Source organism: Typopeltis vanoorti, chromosome 2 (assembly GCF_054136105.1).
Source record: "Typopeltis vanoorti isolate ZY-2024b chromosome 2, IOZ_Tvanoo_1.0, whole genome shotgun sequence".
NCBI classification, from domain to species: Eukaryota; Metazoa; Arthropoda; class Arachnida; order Uropygi; family Thelyphonidae; genus Typopeltis; species Typopeltis vanoorti.
Genome location: NC_143550.1, coordinates 2,599,707 through 2,620,250, shown reverse-complemented (window position 1 = coordinate 2,620,250; position 20,544 = coordinate 2,599,707). Strand labels below are relative to the sequence as shown.

At 37.0% G+C, this 20,544-nt stretch overlaps 1 protein-coding gene across 1 annotated transcript in view; it reads left to right on the top strand.

Annotated features, from left to right (window-relative positions):
* LOC150108782 (UV-stimulated scaffold protein A-like) overlaps positions 1-20,544 on the top strand; it is a 223,168-nt gene that overhangs the window by 141,520 nt on the left and 61,104 nt on the right. The window contains exon 6 of the mRNA XM_090414211.1: positions 11,083-11,355. Within this exon, the coding sequence (XP_090270337.1) occupies positions 11,083-11,355 (273 nt within the window). The remainder of the gene's footprint in view (positions 1-11,082; positions 11,356-20,544) is intronic.

Genomic DNA, 20,544 nt, shown 5'->3' with positions numbered 1-20,544 from the left:
TTTAAAGTCTGTAATGGAATCAGTCTCTTAGGAGTAAGGATCAACAAACAACACTCTGGAGTTATTTGTTGGCGTAATTTACATCTGTCCTGAAGCCTTCTTTGTATGACAGAACTATTTTGCTCTGTTATGCAATAAGTCTAAAGAGTTGAATGTTGTATGAAGTTGCCAGTTCTTAGGCTTAAATTAAAAAGCCTAGTTAAGAGTTCTGCCATTTCTCTTGCTCTTTTTTGTAACACGAGCTGATATCCATTCCATTTGCATGACTGGATTCACATTGAGATTTCTTAATATCCTAAACATTTCCAGTTCATCTACCTTTGCTAACATTAATTATTGGATTATCTCTACTTGGATGATACATCTTCAAACAGTAGTCAGTTATTTAATTTCTTCGGCCTCTCTCGCTTCCCTGCCACTTTTGTTCATTTGACACATACTTGCATAATCGTTTTTCCTTTTACTCATTACATAATGAAAGAATTATGTAATGAGTAAAAGATTTTGAGATTTCCTGTAGCCTGCTCAGCTGATTCTGCCTTCTTTTGTGCTGTGATCATCCTGCTTGCTAATTATATTTCTCTTTATGTTCCCTTACAACTTTTCTTTTTCATCTCCCTCTTAATGAAGCAGCTGGTGTATTTACCTTCCTAATTTGATTTTTTGACCTTACGTATGTAGTCTGATGCTTTCTCTTTTGATTTGACATTTTAAGAATGATAGCAATTTTAATTCCCTCTTATTTCACTTGTTTAATAATACCACATTGCGTACATAAATATAAAGAGCCAATCGGCTTCATTTCTGCGATTTGAACATTATTTAAATTAAGGGGGATATTAAATCCCACATTGTTTTAAAACCGAATAAGAAACTCAGAGATCAGAATCAAAGAGTTTCATGCCGAATATAGTAAACTATAAAAGTATCAGCGACTACTAGCATAAGCTAAAGCACGTAGCCCAAGTACGTAGTACAATCTAGGGCAACTCGTAGCAAAGGTGGGGAAAGTTCTGATCACTACTCTTATTATTGCCCATAATGTAAAACTCATCTCCTAGGAGATATATGATGTTATACATTATGGTAGGAGGTCACTACCCAGACCGGTTTCGATCTTTATTGAGATCTCATCAGTGAGTAGCTAGACCAAAATAATACCAAGGGTATAGCGAAAAGAACTTATATACTTTGCTATACGAGTTGTCAAAAAGGTGCACCATTGAATTACGTAAATATAAAGAGCCAGTAGGCTTCATTTTGGCGATGCAAACATTATTTAAATTAAGGGGATATTAAATCCCACATTGTTTTAAAATCAGATAAGAAACTCAAAGATCGGAATCAAAGAGTTTCATTCGGAACTATTAATTGGAATTTAAATAATGAATATGAAGTAACGAACCTAAAAATCTGCCAAAATTTGCTTTATCTTAGCATTACACAAAAAGGATGGTAAAGAATGGATATCAGGAAGTTTAGATGAGAAGAAAAGATAATAGTGTTGTAGGAAAGGTAGTCAGTGTGCTGGCCAGGTATGACAGTGATGTGTTGAGGAGGGGGGGGGGGGCAAAGATCATAAAGGATTAGCAAAAATGTGTGAAGAGAAAGGAATGCAGTTTAGGAATGTATGGAATGAGTTTGAGGGACAAATGGAACTCTATAAGAGTGTTGGACTGCATTTGAATGTTTTTGATGTGATTCATCTGGAGAGCAGCTACTGGAAGAGACAGTAATATTTGCAGAGAACAGATCTGAGTAAGTAAGAAGTGATGTGGAACAGCAGAAAGGTAAGGAAGGAGGGATTGAAAGAGTGTTTATGAATAAAGAATTGAGTAGCATGAGTAAATAGAATGAGAGAACAGGTGTGCAACAGAGAGGGAAATGGGAGTTATGGGTGGATAGGGGAACACCGCATCAGAAAGGTCAATGCTAGAAGAGAAAATGAACATGTGAGCAGACATGGAAGGAATGCAATGGCCTAGGATGTGGAGAAAGCATTTGGGACTGGAGAGGGTTCAGGGATGGATAATGAGAGAATTGGTTGGTTTGGATTACGACCAAAGCAACTGAGGCTGTGAAGCCGATGTGCTATGTCTGTTAATTGTATGTTTGTGATTTTTTGTCTGTATGCTTGTTTTGTGGGATGAAAAACCTGAGTTTCTTAGAGGTAAAACCCTGCCATCTCTGTATGAGACTGGCTAACTCGCCTTCAGTTGAAAAGCCCAGTCCTGATGAAGGTTCTTTGCATCCTAGATGGGATTTGAGCCCAAGTCTTTCCAAACAAAGGTCAATGTCGAAACCAGCTGAACTATGGAGGATTTGAGAGATGGTGGAGTCACATCTAAGAAATTGTATTAATGGAACTTGTTATAGACATAGAGATGAACTTTAATGCTTGTATATGAATGTGGAACAAAGTTGTTGCATGGATTAAATCCCCCCCCCCCACCCCAAAAAAAATGTTGGAATAAGGGAGTCATGGGATTATATCCTGACAGAATAGAGATCAAAAGGTATGATGTTTTTCAGGACAATAAAAAAATGGTAGTGGAGTGCAGATGATGATAGAAAAGTTGTGCCTATGCAGAGATGCAAGTTGGAAGTAGTGGCAGTGTTTTTGAGGTAGTCGTATGATGTGAGGTAGAGGTGGACAGTGACATTGAAAATGTTAAGCAAATTAGCCAAGCAAATAGGGAAAGGGCGATCATTATGGGTGATTTTAAGTATGGTCATATAGATAGGATAACATCCATAAACAAAGAAAATGAATTTCTCAAGTTTTTGAGAGGCAACTACCTTATGCAGTATGTAATAGAGGGCAGACGAGGATCAAGGGTTTTGGGTTTTGGATTTGATGATCTCATCAGAGGACATTATTATAAATGAGGTGTTGAATCTCCCTTTGGTTGGTGGGAGTGATCATGAAGCGATTACCTGTTTTTTATGTTGGACCCATACACGAGAGGTTGGTTTGTCAACCTGTAGTACATTACTACTTTGTATGGGAAGAGAATTGGGAAATGGGGAACATATTCAATGTGAAGGCTTGTGCATTGTATTCCTTGGAAAACGCATAGGAGGGAAGGATGTCCACAATGGAGCAACAGGAGGAATGAAGGAAGAGGAAAAGAAACTTGTTCTATGAGTATGGAGTGTGACTGTGAAGGAATGTTGGGTGGTAGCTGCATGAGTTTTTCAATAGATTTGGTAGAGAGTGGGGGAATTATTGAGGATAGCTCTGATGGTTCGATGAACATTTACCATGGAAATATTTATAGAAGATATATAGTGATCGGAGTGAGCTGGTAAGAGATGAGTCGTTAATCAGACTGACTGCTCTCTTCTGTATTGCTGTATTGCGTCAAGTATTTTTAGAGAGCTCTTAGTGCCCTCCCCTTCCCCCCAGTACTTATTGCATGGGTGGATTTGTGATTTGTACAGGATTAATAGCCACCCTGCAATAGCAGGGTGGCTATTAATTAATCTTGTACAAATTAATTAATTCTATTAATCCTGTACTAGAGAGATAAAGTAATGTGTTTGAGTGAAAGAGAATCCTAATTTTTTGGATACCAAGGAGGCAATGGTGGTAATGTGTTTATGCTAGGAGAGTCTTGATGTCAAGGCAATCCCAAGGAGAGAAATCTCACCTCACCTAGAGATTTGGGTGTTGTCAAAGGTAAGGCTGGGATAATATTGATCATTTATATGGGAAATAAGGAAGAACTCTGTTTTAACAGGCAGTGAAATTGACAGTGTTATCTGAGCTTCATCAAAGCCCAGATAACACTGTCAATAGTTTGGAAATTTAAAATTTAATTTCCAAACATGAGCATGGTTTGGAAATTAAAATTTAGACTTGCAGAGGTTGTTGCTGTGGTGGTTTGTTTGATGCAAGGTTTGTCAAGTGAGAAGACGGAATGTAGCGTACTGTTGTCGACAAAATTCTGTATTAGATTAATGGTCAACTGGAGCAGGTCATTGATGTGTAGAAGAAAGAGGGTGGGTGAGAGGACAGACCCTTGTGGCACTCCGCCATTAGTTACATAGTTTGAAGATAGAGAAAAGTCTGTCATATGCAATGTGCATCCAATGAGAAAATTGGCAACCCAGTTGCAGAAGTCACAGGAAAGATCAAATGATGGAAGCTTATTTAATATGCCCTTGTGCCAGACCTGGTCGAAAGCCTTGGATATATCTAGTGTAGCCACTTTGATTTGCTAAACTTTTCCATGGTGTTTATCCAGAGGTGTATGACATAGGTGAGCACAGTGTTTCCCAACCTATGGTCCATGGACCCCTGGTGGTCCACAAGTAATTCAAAGAGATTCCACAGAATAGTTTATTTTCATTAAACATTATCTTATCATGTTGCTCACACCTGTTGTTCACACCTGGCCTAATTGATATGTTCATATTCTTCCGATATCTCCATTTATGACGGTATTGCATTGTCATAAATGACACATTTAGTGTTGTAAAATTGTAATTTATTACTTCATCTTTATGATACGTAAAATATAAAAAATTTCCATTATGGATTTTATGGGGGCCGTGACATATTAACATTCGCTACAGGGGGTCCGTGACTTCAAAAAGGTGGGGAAATACTGGGCAAGCAGATCCCCCTGTTGAATGGCATTGTCAGAGTCAATACTGGTGATTGTTTATTAGTTGAGTACTTTCAAGATAGCATAGAAGTTGGCTGTTGATTGTTCTCTCCATTACTTTATAGAGGACTGAGGTGAAAGAGATTGGGTGATATTTTGATGGCAAGGATCTGTCACCCTTCTTGGGAATAGGTTGGGCGTGGGTTAATTTCCTTAGTGTAGGGTAGTTGCCTGTGGAGTAAGAGAGCATAAAGAAGTGACATAGACTAGGAGTCAATTCTGATGCACAAATTTTCAGGACAATTGGAGAAATGCTGTCAGGGCCAGGGGGACCTTTTGATATCTAATTTGGATAGGCGTGTGGAAAGGCTTATGTGTTCGTCACACATGTTGATTGGATTTTAACGGTATAGATGTGAACACAGATTGATAAAATAACTATTTATTAACTTAAATGCTAATATTTCGCTGGTATTATATCCAGCATCTTCAGAGCACACAAACCAAGTTTGTTACAGTAGCGAGACAACCGCAATCCAGTGTAACAGTGGGACTAGTATGAGTAATTGTAGCATGCAGCACAAAGTCCTAATTAGGCGCCATTTAAGTTTTTTTTTTTTTTTTTTTTTAAATAAGCTGTGGTCCAAAGTTTTGAAAAATAGTAGTCCAAATGCCTGTGAAAGTTTTGATTAATTTGGTCTTAGGATGACTGTCTCCCAAATCTTTGGTAGATTTATACAGCCATACTTGTTGAGATTTGGAGTATGTTTCAAGGCTTCTGTTGATTCCAGGAACAACCTCTGACTTGTAAAAGCTTCTGTGCAGTGCTTTTCTTTTCTTTTTTTTTTTTTAACCTGTGTGCAGGGGTATCCAAAGCATGGTTTGCCAGACCCGATTTGCCATAGCAAAAGTGGCAGATATATTTTTTGTGTTCACTGAGGCGGATGTCCACAGTTCTTCCTGTCTGTCCATAGTAGGCTCGATGACATGAACAGGGCACTTCATAGACTCCTGAATGTGATAAAGGAGAGAATCTGTTCTTAGGTGAATGGATGAGAGTTGCCAATTTCACATAAGGTTTAAATACAGTGCGTATTATAGCCATTGGGTAGGAAGATGTGACACAGGTGAGAAAGTTTCCCCAGTAACAGCAATGTCATTGGAACAAATTGCTCTAGCTCTGTCGGTTAGTGTTTTTAAGATACCCTATTATTGAAAAGGATGATGGTGTGATTGTTAGTGTAAACATACTCCAAACTTCAACAAGTAAGGCTGTATAAATCTACCAAAGATTTGGGAGACAGTCATGCTAAGACCAAATTAATATGTTTTTTTTTTTTCAAAACTTTGGACTACTATTTTTCAGAACTTTGGACCACTTTTTAAAAAAAAAAAAAGATTTAGATGGCGCCTAATTAGGACTTTAGTCTTTGTGTTGCATGCCACAATTACTCATACTGTTACACCAGATTGCGGTTGTCTCGCTACCATAACAAACTTGGTTTGTGTGCTCTGAAGATGCTGGATATAATACCAGTGAAATATTAGCATTTAAGTTAATAAATAGTTATTTTCTTATCAATCTGTGTTCGCATCTATACCGTTAAAAATCCAATCAACATAATTTGGATAGGATTTTTCTGATCACTTCCTAATGAAAAGTCAGAGGAGGCATTGAGTGTTGCATTTAAGAAAAAGTACTATACCAGGAAATTGACTTTCTCTGTGGGTGGTGATGCAGTAGACCCATCTGGGTACAGGAGCAGTAGGAGTGGTGTTGGACAAAAGTTGTGACTAGCTCCTTTTGGCAAGAGCAAAATGTTCAATTCCCATTTTGGGAGTCATTCCACATGCATGGTGTTCTTATAATGTGAGGTGACTCGTGATTGAGAATGGCTGAGTGGGTGTTGATTGGTAAGATAAGCACAAGGTTGTGGTCTGAATTACCCAAGGGAAATATAACCATCACAATATATTTGGAGGGATCACTAATGAGGAATCTGGTACTCTGGTGGACATGTAAACAATTTTCTTAAGGTTATTTGTGATGGCAAATGTCTCAGCATCTCTATCTGCTTGATCTGTACATTTGAAGAAGGGTCAGTTAGTATTGTGTACATTGAAATCATCTAGGGTGATAACTTCATTACTAGGAAAGTTGGACCGAAGGACTTGCAAAGAGAGGAAATCAGAGTTCCGAATGATTGGTGGCACTTGGAGAGCGATATAGAAATCATATGAATTTGAAAGTGGTGCAGAGAGATATTTTTAGCCAAGTAGATCGTGATCTAGTGATTCTAATTTGAATGCTCTCCGGCATAGTATTTCAGAGCAAACGTATGCACAAATGCCACCCTTGAGCTGAAATGAGTCGAAGAGTGTGTATTTGGAGAAGTTCAGATGAGTAGTGCTTGGAGAGTCTGCAATTTCTTTTGAAATTTCAGTCTGCCATATCTTATTCCTTTTTCTGGCAGGGAAATTAGGTGGGATTTTGCTAACTGGAGGTGAAAGTGTGGTCACTGTTGAGGTTGGAGCAGAGACCATGCATAATCGTAAATTTCATCTGAAAGTCTATGTGGGGTTTGTTGCTGATTGAGTAAGTCATATACATTTTCTATGCGGTGCTTTGGCTTTTAAGTTGGCTGTTAACACCACTTAATATTTGTACTGGAATCCTCTTTTGTAGTCGATGTACCATGTTTCATCGCTGCTTTGTCATTTTTTTCCCAGTTGTTTGCGAAGTCAAACCTTGTTCAGCGTTGTTCATTCTGATTAAAGGTAGGGTCAGGCCTGACTCGTGTGTATGATTGGGGAGAACTGACTTTGAGGTTGTTCATAGCTGCCATTAATTCTGATGCACTCACTGGTGTGTCACAGGCTACTTTCACCAGTTACAAGAAAGTCGCCTCATCTCTTTTTTTGTTCATAGATTTGAAACAGTGCCATCTGGCAATTTTGCTGCAGTCGAAACTGGATTTTGTCATTAGTTTGGTGATGTCTTCCTTCAGTGTATTTGCTTTCAGTGTGGAAATTGAGGATAATGGCATTGTTTTTTTTTGTTTTCGTCCTTGATCGAGTCATGCACCATTGATGTGATGAGGCTACAGAACTGGCTGGTATCAGAGGTGGGTGGTTTTTCGTATGAATGCTGATCATGCATCTTTTCTAGCTTGGCTTCAAGTAATTAGTTTTGTCGGAGAAGGTTTGGTCAATAGTAGTTAGGCACAGCTCCAATCTATCAATGCATTTTTCTAAGCCCCCTCCTTCCCTTCTTTAGGATCAGCTATTTAAATATATGCTTGCTTCCTTACTAGAAACTGTCAGCAGAATGTATAGATGATATAGGTTGTGTGTTAAGTGAGGTACTCATTTTGAACACAATATGTGTGTTACTGTTAAGTTCTGAATGAAACTGTATTAATTTATATTTTCTTCAGAACTTAACATGCATCTTACATTTTGGCATATACTGATATATCAGATGGATAAAATTGCTTGTAAATTACCAGCAACAATAATAATTTAAGAGTCTATTTATTTGTCCATAGTATTTTAATGTATTTACTGTCCATTGTTTAAACTTTGTCCATTGTTTATATAGTCCATTGTTTAAACTTTGCTAAAATTTTATAAATATTTGTATGTGACTGGGAGAAGGCTAATCGGATTAAGTACTGATAGCCAGGAGTAAAACATGTACGCGTGCATGGTGGAAAGAGAGCATGCTAGGGGAGATTATGGCAGTAGGTGCTGAGAGATGTAAGGTGATGTGAGCAAAGAGGGAGAAAATTTATGACATAGTAAGGAAGTGTTGGGTGTGGAATTTAAAAAGCGAAGCAGCGCCAGCTCAGGGCTTTTTCTTTTGTTGCCCTCTTTGCTTGGCGATGTTCATCCCCGTTCCTTGGAAGGATCGTTGAAGCAGAGACTGTGGAGAATGCCGAGGAGTCCTTGGGAGATCGCCGGTTAAGGAATTGCCCAGCAGAGCTGAATTCCTGATTATCGCAGAAGCAGCTAAGCCCTGCCGAGCCAGATGACCAGTGAGCGGCGAGCACTTGCTTTCGTCGCCGGAGATATATCCAGTCCAGACCATTCAGTGGGGTAATGCAGATAAAGCAGAACGGATGGTGGACCTGGAGGTGATGTTATGTTGTGATATGTATGATGTTCTAATAGTTCCCCAGCAATTGGTAAAGTAGAAACTGTAATCTATTTAGTGAATGTATAAAAGAAGAAAGACTGTAATTATTAGTTGGACATTAAGTTTAGAAGGTTGTGAATTTTATGCAAGGACTTTAGAGGTATAGTTTAAGAGGGTAGTGTAACTCTGAGACATGAATGAAGAAATTAGGGTTAATTTTAATGTCAATGAATGAACAACCTTTAGTATTGTGGAGTTTAAGCTCATGATTTACCTTTGATAGAATGTTTTAATTGAACTGATACTTATGCATGCTAAGAGAGAGTAAGAAGGGTTAAATAATTATGTTTTTCATTGAGATTGATATTGAAACTAGCATGTGCCAAAGTTTATTCATGATATGTAATATGACTAGAGTGTAATTAAATGTTTTCTTTAGACTCAATAGTTGACTTGTCTGATTTCATTTTCTATTGAACTGCTCATAAATAACACTGGCCAACAAAAAAAAAAAAAATTTTCTGCTAATTATGATCTGACACTTGTTTTTTACTAATTTGGGTGCGCTGATTTCAAATATCAAACCCATTTTTCTCTATCATGTCAGGTTTTTCCTCTATGGCATTTTCTTTTTGCTAATTTGTAAGTTTTTGATAGTTTTAAGGAGGCAGTACTATTTAGAGGATAAAAAAAATTGATTTTTTAATATTATTTTCTAACAGTATGTACTTTTAAAAATCTGTTCCTAACTTTTTATCAAGACATTCGAAAAATTCCCGAAGATATAGCCTATTATTCAAAGTGGTGCACAAATCAGAATCGGAGCGCTCACCGCTCTCGCTTGTTAGTAAACGAATAAATGCGTAAGAACCTGCAACGGCACGTACTGGTGCTTTGAATGCGAGAGAGAGGCCGATAACCAACCTAATACATTTAGGTGATGAAAAGTAGGCGATGACAACTGCCTAAAACAAATGAATGCTATATGCGTCATAGCGGACAAAGAATGATCGAAATCAGTCAATCGTTAATCAATCGTGAAAGTATGATGAGTAAATTCCCAAAGATATAGCCTATTATTCAAAGTGGTGCGCAAATCAGAATCGGAGCGCTCACCGCTCTCGCTTGTTAGTAAACGAATAAATGCGTAAGAACCTGCAACGGCACGTACTGGTGCTTTGAATGCGAGAGAGAGGCCGATAACCAACCTAATACATTTAGGTGATGAAAAGTAGGCGATGACAACTGCCTAAAACAAATGAATGCTATATGCGTCATAGCGGACAAAGAATGATCGAAATCAGTCAATCGTTAATCAATCGTGAAAGTATGATGAGCGCTTATAACGTTTCAGTAAAGTCTCCGATTAGTACGTGCCGTTGCAGGTTCTTACGCATTTATTCGTTTACTAACAAGCGAGAGCGGTGAGCGCTCCGATTCTGATCTGCGCACCGCTTTGATTAATAGGCTATATCTTCGGGAATTTTTTGAATGTCTTGATAAAAAGTTAGGAACAGATTTTTAAAAGTACATACTGTTAGAAAATAATATTAAAAAATCGATTTTTTTGATCCTCTAAATAGTACTGCCTCCTTAAAACTATCAAAAACTTACAAATTAGCAAAAAGAAAATGCCATAGAGGAAAAACCTGATGTGATAGAGGAAAATGGGTTTGATATTTGAAATCAGCGCACACAAATTAGTAAAAAACAAGTCTCATATAAAAGTCAGCAAAAATTGGACTGTGTAATCGAACCACGGCAGGAGGTAATTTATAGGGGAGACTACGACTGCAAACTAAGTTAAAGATGGATGAGGTTTGAACTACTTCATATAGTTTAAGAAATTAGGGATAGTGTGCTATGCTGAGTTCTGGTTCTTTGATTTTTCATTGTTCAGAAATCTAGGATTCAGGGTGGCACAGTATAATAGAAATTTTCCCTGAATCCAAAGAAAGAACCAGCACCAGCACTGAAACAAAGGAATTGCCATTGTCCATTGGGAATCTCTTTGTCTTCTACCCACGTGCAATATCCTTAAAGTTGTTAACGGCCCAAAGTAAATGTTGAGACTGCACAAATTAAAGAGTTAATGAAGTATAATTAAAGTTCTAAACAGAAAGTGTTGAATTAAGGAATTAATAATGATATAGACACGAAGTAAATATTATAAGACAAGTAAGAAGACATATGAGGAAAGTGAGGACGTAACATTACCATCAAGACCAAAGACTCATTGGTATCTAAGCTATTAATGTTTCTTTTATATACACACACACACACACATATATATTTAAAGTCTAATAATGTTTTTTTTCTAATTCTTTATAGAAATGGCCCCTGACATTGAGAATGTGGCTACACAAATGGAGAACTGCTTCCAACTCTTGATCACTTCTGATAATCTTTTTACAGAATTAGATTTTCAGACTTCAAATAAAACAACATATTCAGAAAACAGTAAAACTGAATTACAGCCAGAGAAATCTGTTTCTTTGCAACAAGAAAGTCTTCAAGGAGATTCATTATTGTCTTCCTCAGAATTTATGAGAAGTCATGGTTTAGGAAATATAAAATATCATCTTGCCTTAGAAATAAAGTCTGGTAAGTCTTAAATTTTCTCTCTTCCTCTTTACTGTTCTTTTATATTTGTTAACTGTATTACTTTGATGGAACCTGTGTTTCATTCAGGATTTCTCAATTGAGTGCAGGTCACAAAGATGCCTTCAACGATCTTGATCTTGACCATCTCTCTTCCATGTTATACTCTTAGATTTCACCAATCCCATCTTGTAGGTAGTCTTCCTGGTTTTCTCTTTATTCTTGGCTGCCAATTAAGTATTTTATATGTCCATCTGTTATCCCTGAGTCTGGCTATGTGGCCTGCCCATTTCATCTTGCTTTCATATACTGCAGTTACCACATCTTTTATGCCTGATCTCTCTCTCTTTCATATTTTTAACATGTTCCATTTTGCTAATGTTACAAATCTTACATTCAATTGCACATTGAGTTTTCCTGAGCGTCTCTTCTTCTTCTTGTCTTGTTGTGTTCCATGTTTCTGATCCATATGGATGGAAAAATCTCACTATTAGTTTTGCCTTCACAAAGATGTCAAGATTTGGATCAGTAAGCATCTTTTAGTCTGTTGAATGATAGCCATGAGGCTTTCTTTCTTTTTACTAGTTGTTCAGATAAATTGTTATTCATTTTTATTGTTTGTCCTAAGTAACTGTAAGAGTCAATTTGTTCTATAGGGATGTGTTACGCCATAGTTTTCACTAAAAATCTTAATGCTTTCTTTAATGTAATTTCCTTCCCTATACTGTGATCTATCCCTTCCAGAATTTTCTAACCTTAACACGTTCGCTGTCAACTATGAGTATACTCGTAGTTGGTATATGAGCCCCACAAGCCAGCTACGAGTATACTCGTATGATGCTTACTGCCGTCAATGAGATTACCCGTACTGACCTTGAAGACGTGAAAATGCTTGGCGTGTGGGGCTAGCAGCAAAACTGTGTATACTCGTACTTCGTATATGAGCCCCACAAGCCAGTTATGAGTATACTCGTATTATGCTCACCACCGGCAACGAGATTACCCGTACTGAGAAGTCAAATTGCTTGGCGTACAGGAACAAACTATGCCGAAGTAGCGTGGCAGCAGACATGTTAAACTTCGAATCACCCTTTTGTAATTTCCCTATGAAAGTGAAAATTAGCCGCCAACTAAGAGTAAATTCCCTAGGCCTTCTTTCTGGAGCCGTCTCCTTTTCAGATACTGACAAATTTGTTTTTTAAATCTGCGCCAGTCAGAGTCCTAGGACAGAAGAATCCTTATTCAGAGAGACCTTCCCAGAATCTTAACGCCTATTTTATCTTACTAAAGTTCTACAGCGTCTGTAGAATTCTTAGCTTGCAGTCGTGACTCTAATGTTCTAAATTCCCCTTTCTTATTCCTTACGCATAGGTTCAGATTTTATGAGTGGTAAGTTGGTCTCTTGCTCAGACAACACTCAGGTTTACGTAACAAAACATGTTTATTAGGATCTTAGAGTACTTTTAGATTCAAATACACACAAGAATTTAATCATTTAAACACTAAATCAAACTGGTGAATACAAATGAACATTCTAATGAATAATCAACAACTCTAGCCTCTAAGTTGATCAATGATACACATAACATTCACAATACAAAAATTCAAATCAGATTCTATCCACAATTCTAGCTCCATACATTAATTTGGTCACACATGAGCATATGTTTTTAGACAACCAGTCCAATGAAAACACCAACAAATTACTAAGCATATTAGTCATTCAAAGTTCCCTAAGTATCTGTCCATAATCTCCTTTCCACTAGAAACTGATTCGCCCTTTCTTCTAATACTATTGGAAAATAAGAAAGTTCTGTACGTTACCATCACTGTGTCTGATTACCATCTCCGCCTGGTCCATCTTCTTTTGTTGGATAAGACTTTGCACTTCTATCAGTTTGCGTCCACGTGGAGATCATATTGTTCATCCGATAAGGCCTTTCTCTGCACTCAGCGATGCTAGCGTTCGTCTCGATCTTTTTCGGGTCACTATGGTCAGCTTTCCCACCTTTGGGGAATAACTTTCCGCTGCCTCATTCCGGTAGGACTTCTATCGACGGCCCGAAACAGTGGACGCCAACATCTCGCATACTGCTCATCTGGTACCCATCAAGCATTCATGGGGAAAAGCTTGCCATCCAACATTGCAGCACTTTCTTCTATTGGTCAGCAACCTCAGGTCCAAGTGAGAACAGGAACAAAAACACCAGAGAGCTTGAAACTCGTGTGAATCCTTTTTTATTCCATCTCCGTTGCGCCCTCTTTTTTGCCGCAGAGATCTTCACACGGAACTTTTCCTTGTGCCCTTAAGCTGTTTTGTCATAACTCTTCTCCTCGAGGAGTGCTCTTTTCAGGGAACACGAGCTCAATTTGCCTTCCGCATAGGCCTTCACCTCAGGCATTATGCTAAACTGGGTGGTTAGCACGCTACCCTTGGACTTTTGTTTACACTGGATATACATTTCCAGTAGAATACATTTTGATAACTACAACTTACAAACCGGAATTTCTTATTTAGACAAACAAAATTCTTTTTTCCTTTGTACTTCACATTAAAGTTATTCATTTATGCTCCCTTTTTACAATTCGTTTCCTTACTATAGTACAAGTATCTCTTAGTTGTTATTTTATTCTTGTTAAATCTTTAATGAAATAATTTTAATGAAATTTCCTCATTCAAGATCTAACAGATGTTATTAATACATAGGTGACTGTCACTTGTGTAAATATTTTTAATTCACTTTGTTTTTTTTTTCTAGATTCATTTCTAAGCCTATCTTATTGCTGTTTGCATTAATTTTTTCACCCATTTCTTCTAGATCTTCTGGGTTTTGAGATATTAATATTAGATCATCAGCAAACATAAGTATTTGTAGTTTTTCACCATTTATGCTTATTTCTCCATTTAGGTCTATTTCTTTCAGTATATATTCTAAAGTACTGGTAAATAGATTTGCAGAGATCACATCACCTTGGCGGACCCCTCTCTTTATATCTGTATTTATATGTTGATCAAATAGGGTTATTTTTGTGGTGTAATTTTTGTCAATTTGTTTTATCATGTGGATGTAAATAGGATCCACATTTATTTCTAGTAAGGCACTGAAGACTGCATTGTGTTCTATGGTATCAAATGCTTTTTAAAATCAATAAAGAGGAAAGATAGAGGGATTCGGTATTCTTTGCCTTTTTCTTTTAATTACAAAATGACCTGGATATGATATATTGTGGAGAGAAGCCTCTTCTGAATCCTGCCTGCTCTCTAATAGAATTGTCTTCAAGAGTGTTTTGGATTCGGTTCAGTATTACTCTGTTCATGATTTTATGTTGTGAGAGAGAGTAGACCAGGACCACCACATCCTGAAGTGGGCCCCCCCAGGCCAGGATTTTTGGCAGGCCCCCTACCTGTCACTCAGGTTAAGGACAACACATTGCCCTACAGGGTTTAGGATCAATTAGTTTAAATGATAACACAAAATCATTTTCCAAATCATTTCATTAGCACTTAGCGAAATCATTTTCGATGCACAAAATTGCTAGATGATTAACGTTCTTGGCTATATCTAATATACCTAAGAAATTCCCAATACGAACATCTCCGATCTTCGTGTTTTCTCCTTGAAATGCTAAACCTCTGGATGATAAAAATAACGTTACATCTACAATCCATTGCAGAAGTGCTCTCCACTTATTTGTTTCATATTGAATTTGTAGTTATAAGTGTTTATCAATTCCATGTCCTTTCAATGACTGCAAAAGGGATTTCCAAGCCAGATATTCTTTTCTGTGTTCGGCACTATTTTTGTGAAGATGCAACATACCATAAAACTTTTTCCAATGGTTATTTATAGGCGAAAATCCTTCTTGGGCTAAACTGCCTAAGTTTTTGTTATTAGAGTTGCAAAAAATACGACATGGTAGACAATAAAGATTTTCTTTCGATACACCCCATGTTAACCATTCTCTTGGAAAATGTTCTCTTGTTCTTTCATCTTTCATTTTCGTATAGAGCAAAAAATCTTGAAATTTCATACCATTAAGATTTCTTGGCAATTCCTTATAAATCTTTTGGAATTCTTGAAAGCTAATGGTTCGTACTGTCTCTTGCCGCATGTTGTTTGAGATTACTCTAAGCCAAATACTAGGGTCATCATATTTTATATCAGATTTTTCAACAGGACCTGCAACTGAAGCATCAACTGTATCATATTCTTCCATAGTCACACCTCCTGCAGGTTTTTCACTTGTGGCCTTTTCTTCCGTTGTAAGAGGTTCACATGTAACAGTCACTTGACTTTCGACTGCTTTATGAGTTTCGATTTGACACTGATATTCTGTTTGGATTTCAATGTCACAAACATTATCACCACCTTCACTATGATCAATACTGGAGACTATGTCCTTTTCATTTTCAGATTTTAAAAATTTGGTTATGAATTGATGACCTCGTAATGCTTTTGATTCTCTCTCTCTCTCGGATTTAAGTTTCCTCTTCTGAGCTCCGGACTTATGTTTGTACTTTGAATCAGACATTGGAATTTTATTTATTTTAACAATTTATTTGAGAGCAATTTATTTAAATATTTTTAATATTTCAAATTTGTATGATCTGGAAAAAAAAATTAAGTTTGTTTCATACAAAAAAATCATAACTAAAAAAGCTTTATATTTTCTTTTACTTACTAACTAGCAAAATTTTAATTCAAATAAGACAAATTCTTCTCAAATAAAGAATTTTGTAGAAAATTTTCAGTTTCTTGAGATCAACTTAGCCAACTAAAACTATCAAATTAAGCTTTCTCTTTTATGAATAAAATAAAATTCTCTCAGCATCTGTAGCATACGCACCGGTAGGGTAGTGTGCTGGTAACATCGGGGCAGCGTCGGCATTGAAATGATGCTGTGCATTAGAAAGCGAGATGGGCGAACGAAAAATGAAAACTAAAGTAAATCCTTTCAAATGGGAAGTACAGAAGCGTAACCATAAGTCTGAAAAGATGGACACTGTGTTGGAAACGATTGCAAAATCTAGTAGTCCCTCTCAGCACATATTCATTCTTATTTTATAAAGAGTTTCTTTTTGTCTTTTGTTAGTCTCACTTAACTGGCCAACCCAACAACACCCCCCCCCTAATTCTGGGCCCTCAGGCTAGAGCCTTGTCAGCCCTACCCTTGTGAGGGCCATGGAGTAGACAGATTGGATGATATTTTTTTTTTCTTCCTTGTTCCCTTTTTTTTGAATAGAAGTATGATTTTTGAGGTCTTCCATTCCTATGGAATCTTTCCTTCTTTGAAGTAACATGTGAATCTGCTAGCAAGTCTTTGAATATAGTTGGTCCACTTTGTTGGATTTCTTTGGCCTTAGCATGATCAAGTCCTGATGCTTTACCGTTATTCATTTTCTTAAGGGCATGTTCTATTTCTTCTGGAAGTACATCTGATATATTGCTTGATTTTGGAATGAAGTTTCTGAGACTTGGTATTTAGTTGCATAAAGTTGCATATAGAAATTCTGCACAATTTCTTCTATTTTTTTTCTGTTAGTAGGTTTTTCTCCATTTTGATCCTGTAGAGCAGATGGAATTGACTGTTTAAAATTTAAGTCTTTCTCTCTATTTTTTTTTTTTTTTAATGTTGGTTTTTGCCTATGCTGCTTCTCTTAGTTTTTATACCCTGAAAACTTTGTAGTCTTCTGGAATTCTTTTCCTTAGGAACTTACAGATAATTTTGGATTCTAGAAAATTTCCTTCAGATTTCTTTAGTTCTTTTCTCTTTTTCAGTAGTTCTATGGTTTGAGGTGAGAGCTGTTCTCTTTTCTTTTGTTTCACCTGATTTTTTGTTGCACTCGTTAAATTTATTAATAGATTCAGTAGAGTCGTCATTTATGTAGCAGTTCTTAGTCCATTGAGTATCTTCTATGCACTTCTTGAATTTGTGGTAGTCTATTTGTTTTGGTTGTCTTTCGTGGCTTGATGTTGCCCTGATATGTTGTTCTTTTTTGTGGTCTATTCTTATAATTGCTCTGAGGAGTCTGTGTAGGGTTCTGAAGTGTTCACCAAAGCTCTGTTATAGTGGTATTGGGTCTAGATCCGATAATGGCTAGGATTCCCAGATTCCTCTACCTTTCCATGGGTGCACCATGGAAAGGTAGAGGAAATATTTTGTACCAGTCTTTTACAGTCTGTTAAAATGTAGTCAATTTCATTTTTTGTCTCTATTCAGCAATTGCCAAATCCATCTTCTTCCTGGGTATTTGTTGAAAAAAGTGTTCATAATAAAGAGTTGTTCAGCTGCAGCAAATTCGGCTAATCTCTCTTCTCTTCTGTTTCTCTCTCCCAAGCCATTTGGACCTATAAACTTTTTGTTTTGTTTTAAGTATCCTATTTTGGCATTAAAGTTTCCACCAATGAATGTGCATGTTGACTTGTAATTTAAAGCTTCTTCAAGATCATTGCAAAAATTTTCTATTTCTTGGTTATCAGCTACAGATGTTGGAGCATAGCAAGATATTAATTTTATTGTTATATTGTTATCTATTCCAAGAAAGGATCGACTTGGTGAGCTTAGATTTAAAAATAAAGCCCACTACGCATTGTTTGCCACTGCTTGAGGATGCTCCGAGGATTATCTGTGAGCCATCGTTCAATCTTGATGTTAGCTCTTCTAATCTTTTTGTTTCATTCATTAGGATATCTAAGTTGATATTAGTTAGTTTTTTGATTAATAAATCTATTCCGTAGTCGCTTGCCAAAGTTCGAATATTCAGGATACTGATTGCCATTTTCAAAGATCTAATAGGCAGCCTACCTTCATCTGCAAGATTCTTAGCACCCCTGGCCTCACTCAGTGCCTTACCACTGCTGTAGAAAGTGTGGGCCGTGCAGGACTCGGCCATTTCTGTTGATGCAGTAGGCATCTTTGCTGTAGTCAGATATACACTTCTCTTGACTAGGGTTCTGAAGTGTTCACCTGAGCTCTGTTATAGTGGTATTGGGTCCAGGTCTGATAATGGCTAGGATTCCCAACACCCTAGGGTGAAGACAGGAAGGTAGAGTTGGACTTTGCACCCCATTAACTGTATATCTATTCTTATTCATATGAATGCTTCTTTTAATTATCTTCATTTATTTATTCACAATTTGTACTTTCATTCCTACTAGCACAATTGACTATCATTTTAGCCAACATGGTTATAACCAACTAGAAAAGTTGGGTATAACCATATTGACTTCAGTCTTTTCCACTAAAAGACTGAGTCCACCAAAGTTAATAGGTGCAACACTATGCTAAATAAAATTTACTATAGTAAATAAAATTTACTATTCACTAGTTTGCTATAAGGGGCAAAGCTGTATAACTGAGAGGAGACCTCCACATAGCCTTTAAAGGAATGAGGAAAACTGACCAGTGCTTCTGACTTAATGTCCAATCCTCACCTTCTTGTGGTGCACCCTGTTGGGTATCTACTTGGATACAGAATGAACAAGGATGGGCAATTTGGGATTTAGTCGACCAAATTGTATTCTTATTGGTTAAGCCAAAATAAAAAATGATGGTACAACATGACAAAATTTCATGCCAGCTGGGGCGTCGCCCGGTTAAACAAAGTGCCCGTTATTTTCACCAGGGAACCAGAGTGAACAGCGAAAAGTCAGCTACTCGAACAAATCTGAAAACAAACCCCAACTGAACATCACTAGAGTTAAAGATCGGTACTATCAACATAAGATGGCAAAGAAATGGAGCTAGCTGAGGAATTAGATAAGTACCAGATCGACATAATAGGGGTGACTGAAACAAAAAAGACAAAAACTGGTAAAATCTTTCTGAGCAATAAATACAAAATGTTATATTCAGGCAATGACAATCATGGAAAAGAAGGAGTAGCCATTATATTCAAAACTAAATACGAGGCTAATCTTCTTGAATGGCAGGCAGTCTCAAGTAGAGTGATGTGGGCAAATATCGGAATGGGGAATTGGACAATGAGACTTATTTGTGCCTATGGTCCCACAGAAGGTTCTACTAAGGTAGAAGTGGAGGAATTTTTTGAGGATTTAGAGAAAGCATCTGACACAATGAAAAAGGAAAAGTTGGTCCTTGTTGGGGATCTAAATAGCAGAGTAGGAAATGATTGTCAGACATACAAAAATATATTGGAAAAATTTGGAGAAAAGAGCAAAGCTAATAATAATGGCAAATATTTGTTGGATTTCTGCTCAGGACATGGACTGGTTATTACTAACACCATGTTCCAGCATAAAAATGTGCACAAATTCACATGGAGAGAAGAGGCAAGAAATAAGAAAAGTCTCATTGAATATGTTATTGTTGATAGCGATGTTTTCTCCCTTGTGCAGGACACCAGAGTGTACAGAGGATTTGAAATTGGAAGTGATCACTATTTAGTCTTGAGCAGGATGAAATTGAATTTCATATTCAAAAGAATAACATGTAAGAAAGTTTGAAAGCAAATATAAGTTGAGCAGCTCAAAGATGTGAACTGTAGACTAAAATACACAAAGATTATTGAAGAAAAAATGAAAGAATTAGAGAACAGGAACCAAACTTTAGAGATTCAGTGGGAAGCCTTGAAGAAAACCTTGATTGATTCAGCCAGAGAGGCATATGATGAGGTTGTCTGCAAGGATAGAAAAATCAGAACTCCATGGTAGACACAGGAAGTCAAAGAGGCAGTGAAGGAAAAGAAGAAAGCATATCAAAAGTTCCTGGCAAATAAGTCAGCTTGTGCTCTTATAGAATACAGAGACAAATGTAAGAAAGCTAAACACTGTGTAAAACTAGCTAAACAGAAGTCATGGGAGGACTTTGGCAAGAACATAGAAAATGAATATCAAGAAGGTGGCAAAATATTTTGGAAGTTGTTGAAGAAGCTTAGAAATGGAGGAAAGAGTACTGTAAAAGGAGTTAGAGATGATAAAGGTGGCATGGAAATGGGAGAAAAAGATATCCTTGAAGTATGGAGTAATTACTTCGAAAATTTGCTAAATGAAACAAGCATTGATAGCACAGTTGTAAAAAACGCTCAACAGGCATACAGTCAAGAATACTTATCCATACTTACGTAGAAAAAACTGTCAAAGGCCTAAAATGTGGAAAGGCAGCAGGAGTAGATGATATTTGACCAGAAATGCTGAAGTATGGTGGTATAAAAGTCTTGCAGTGGCTGCA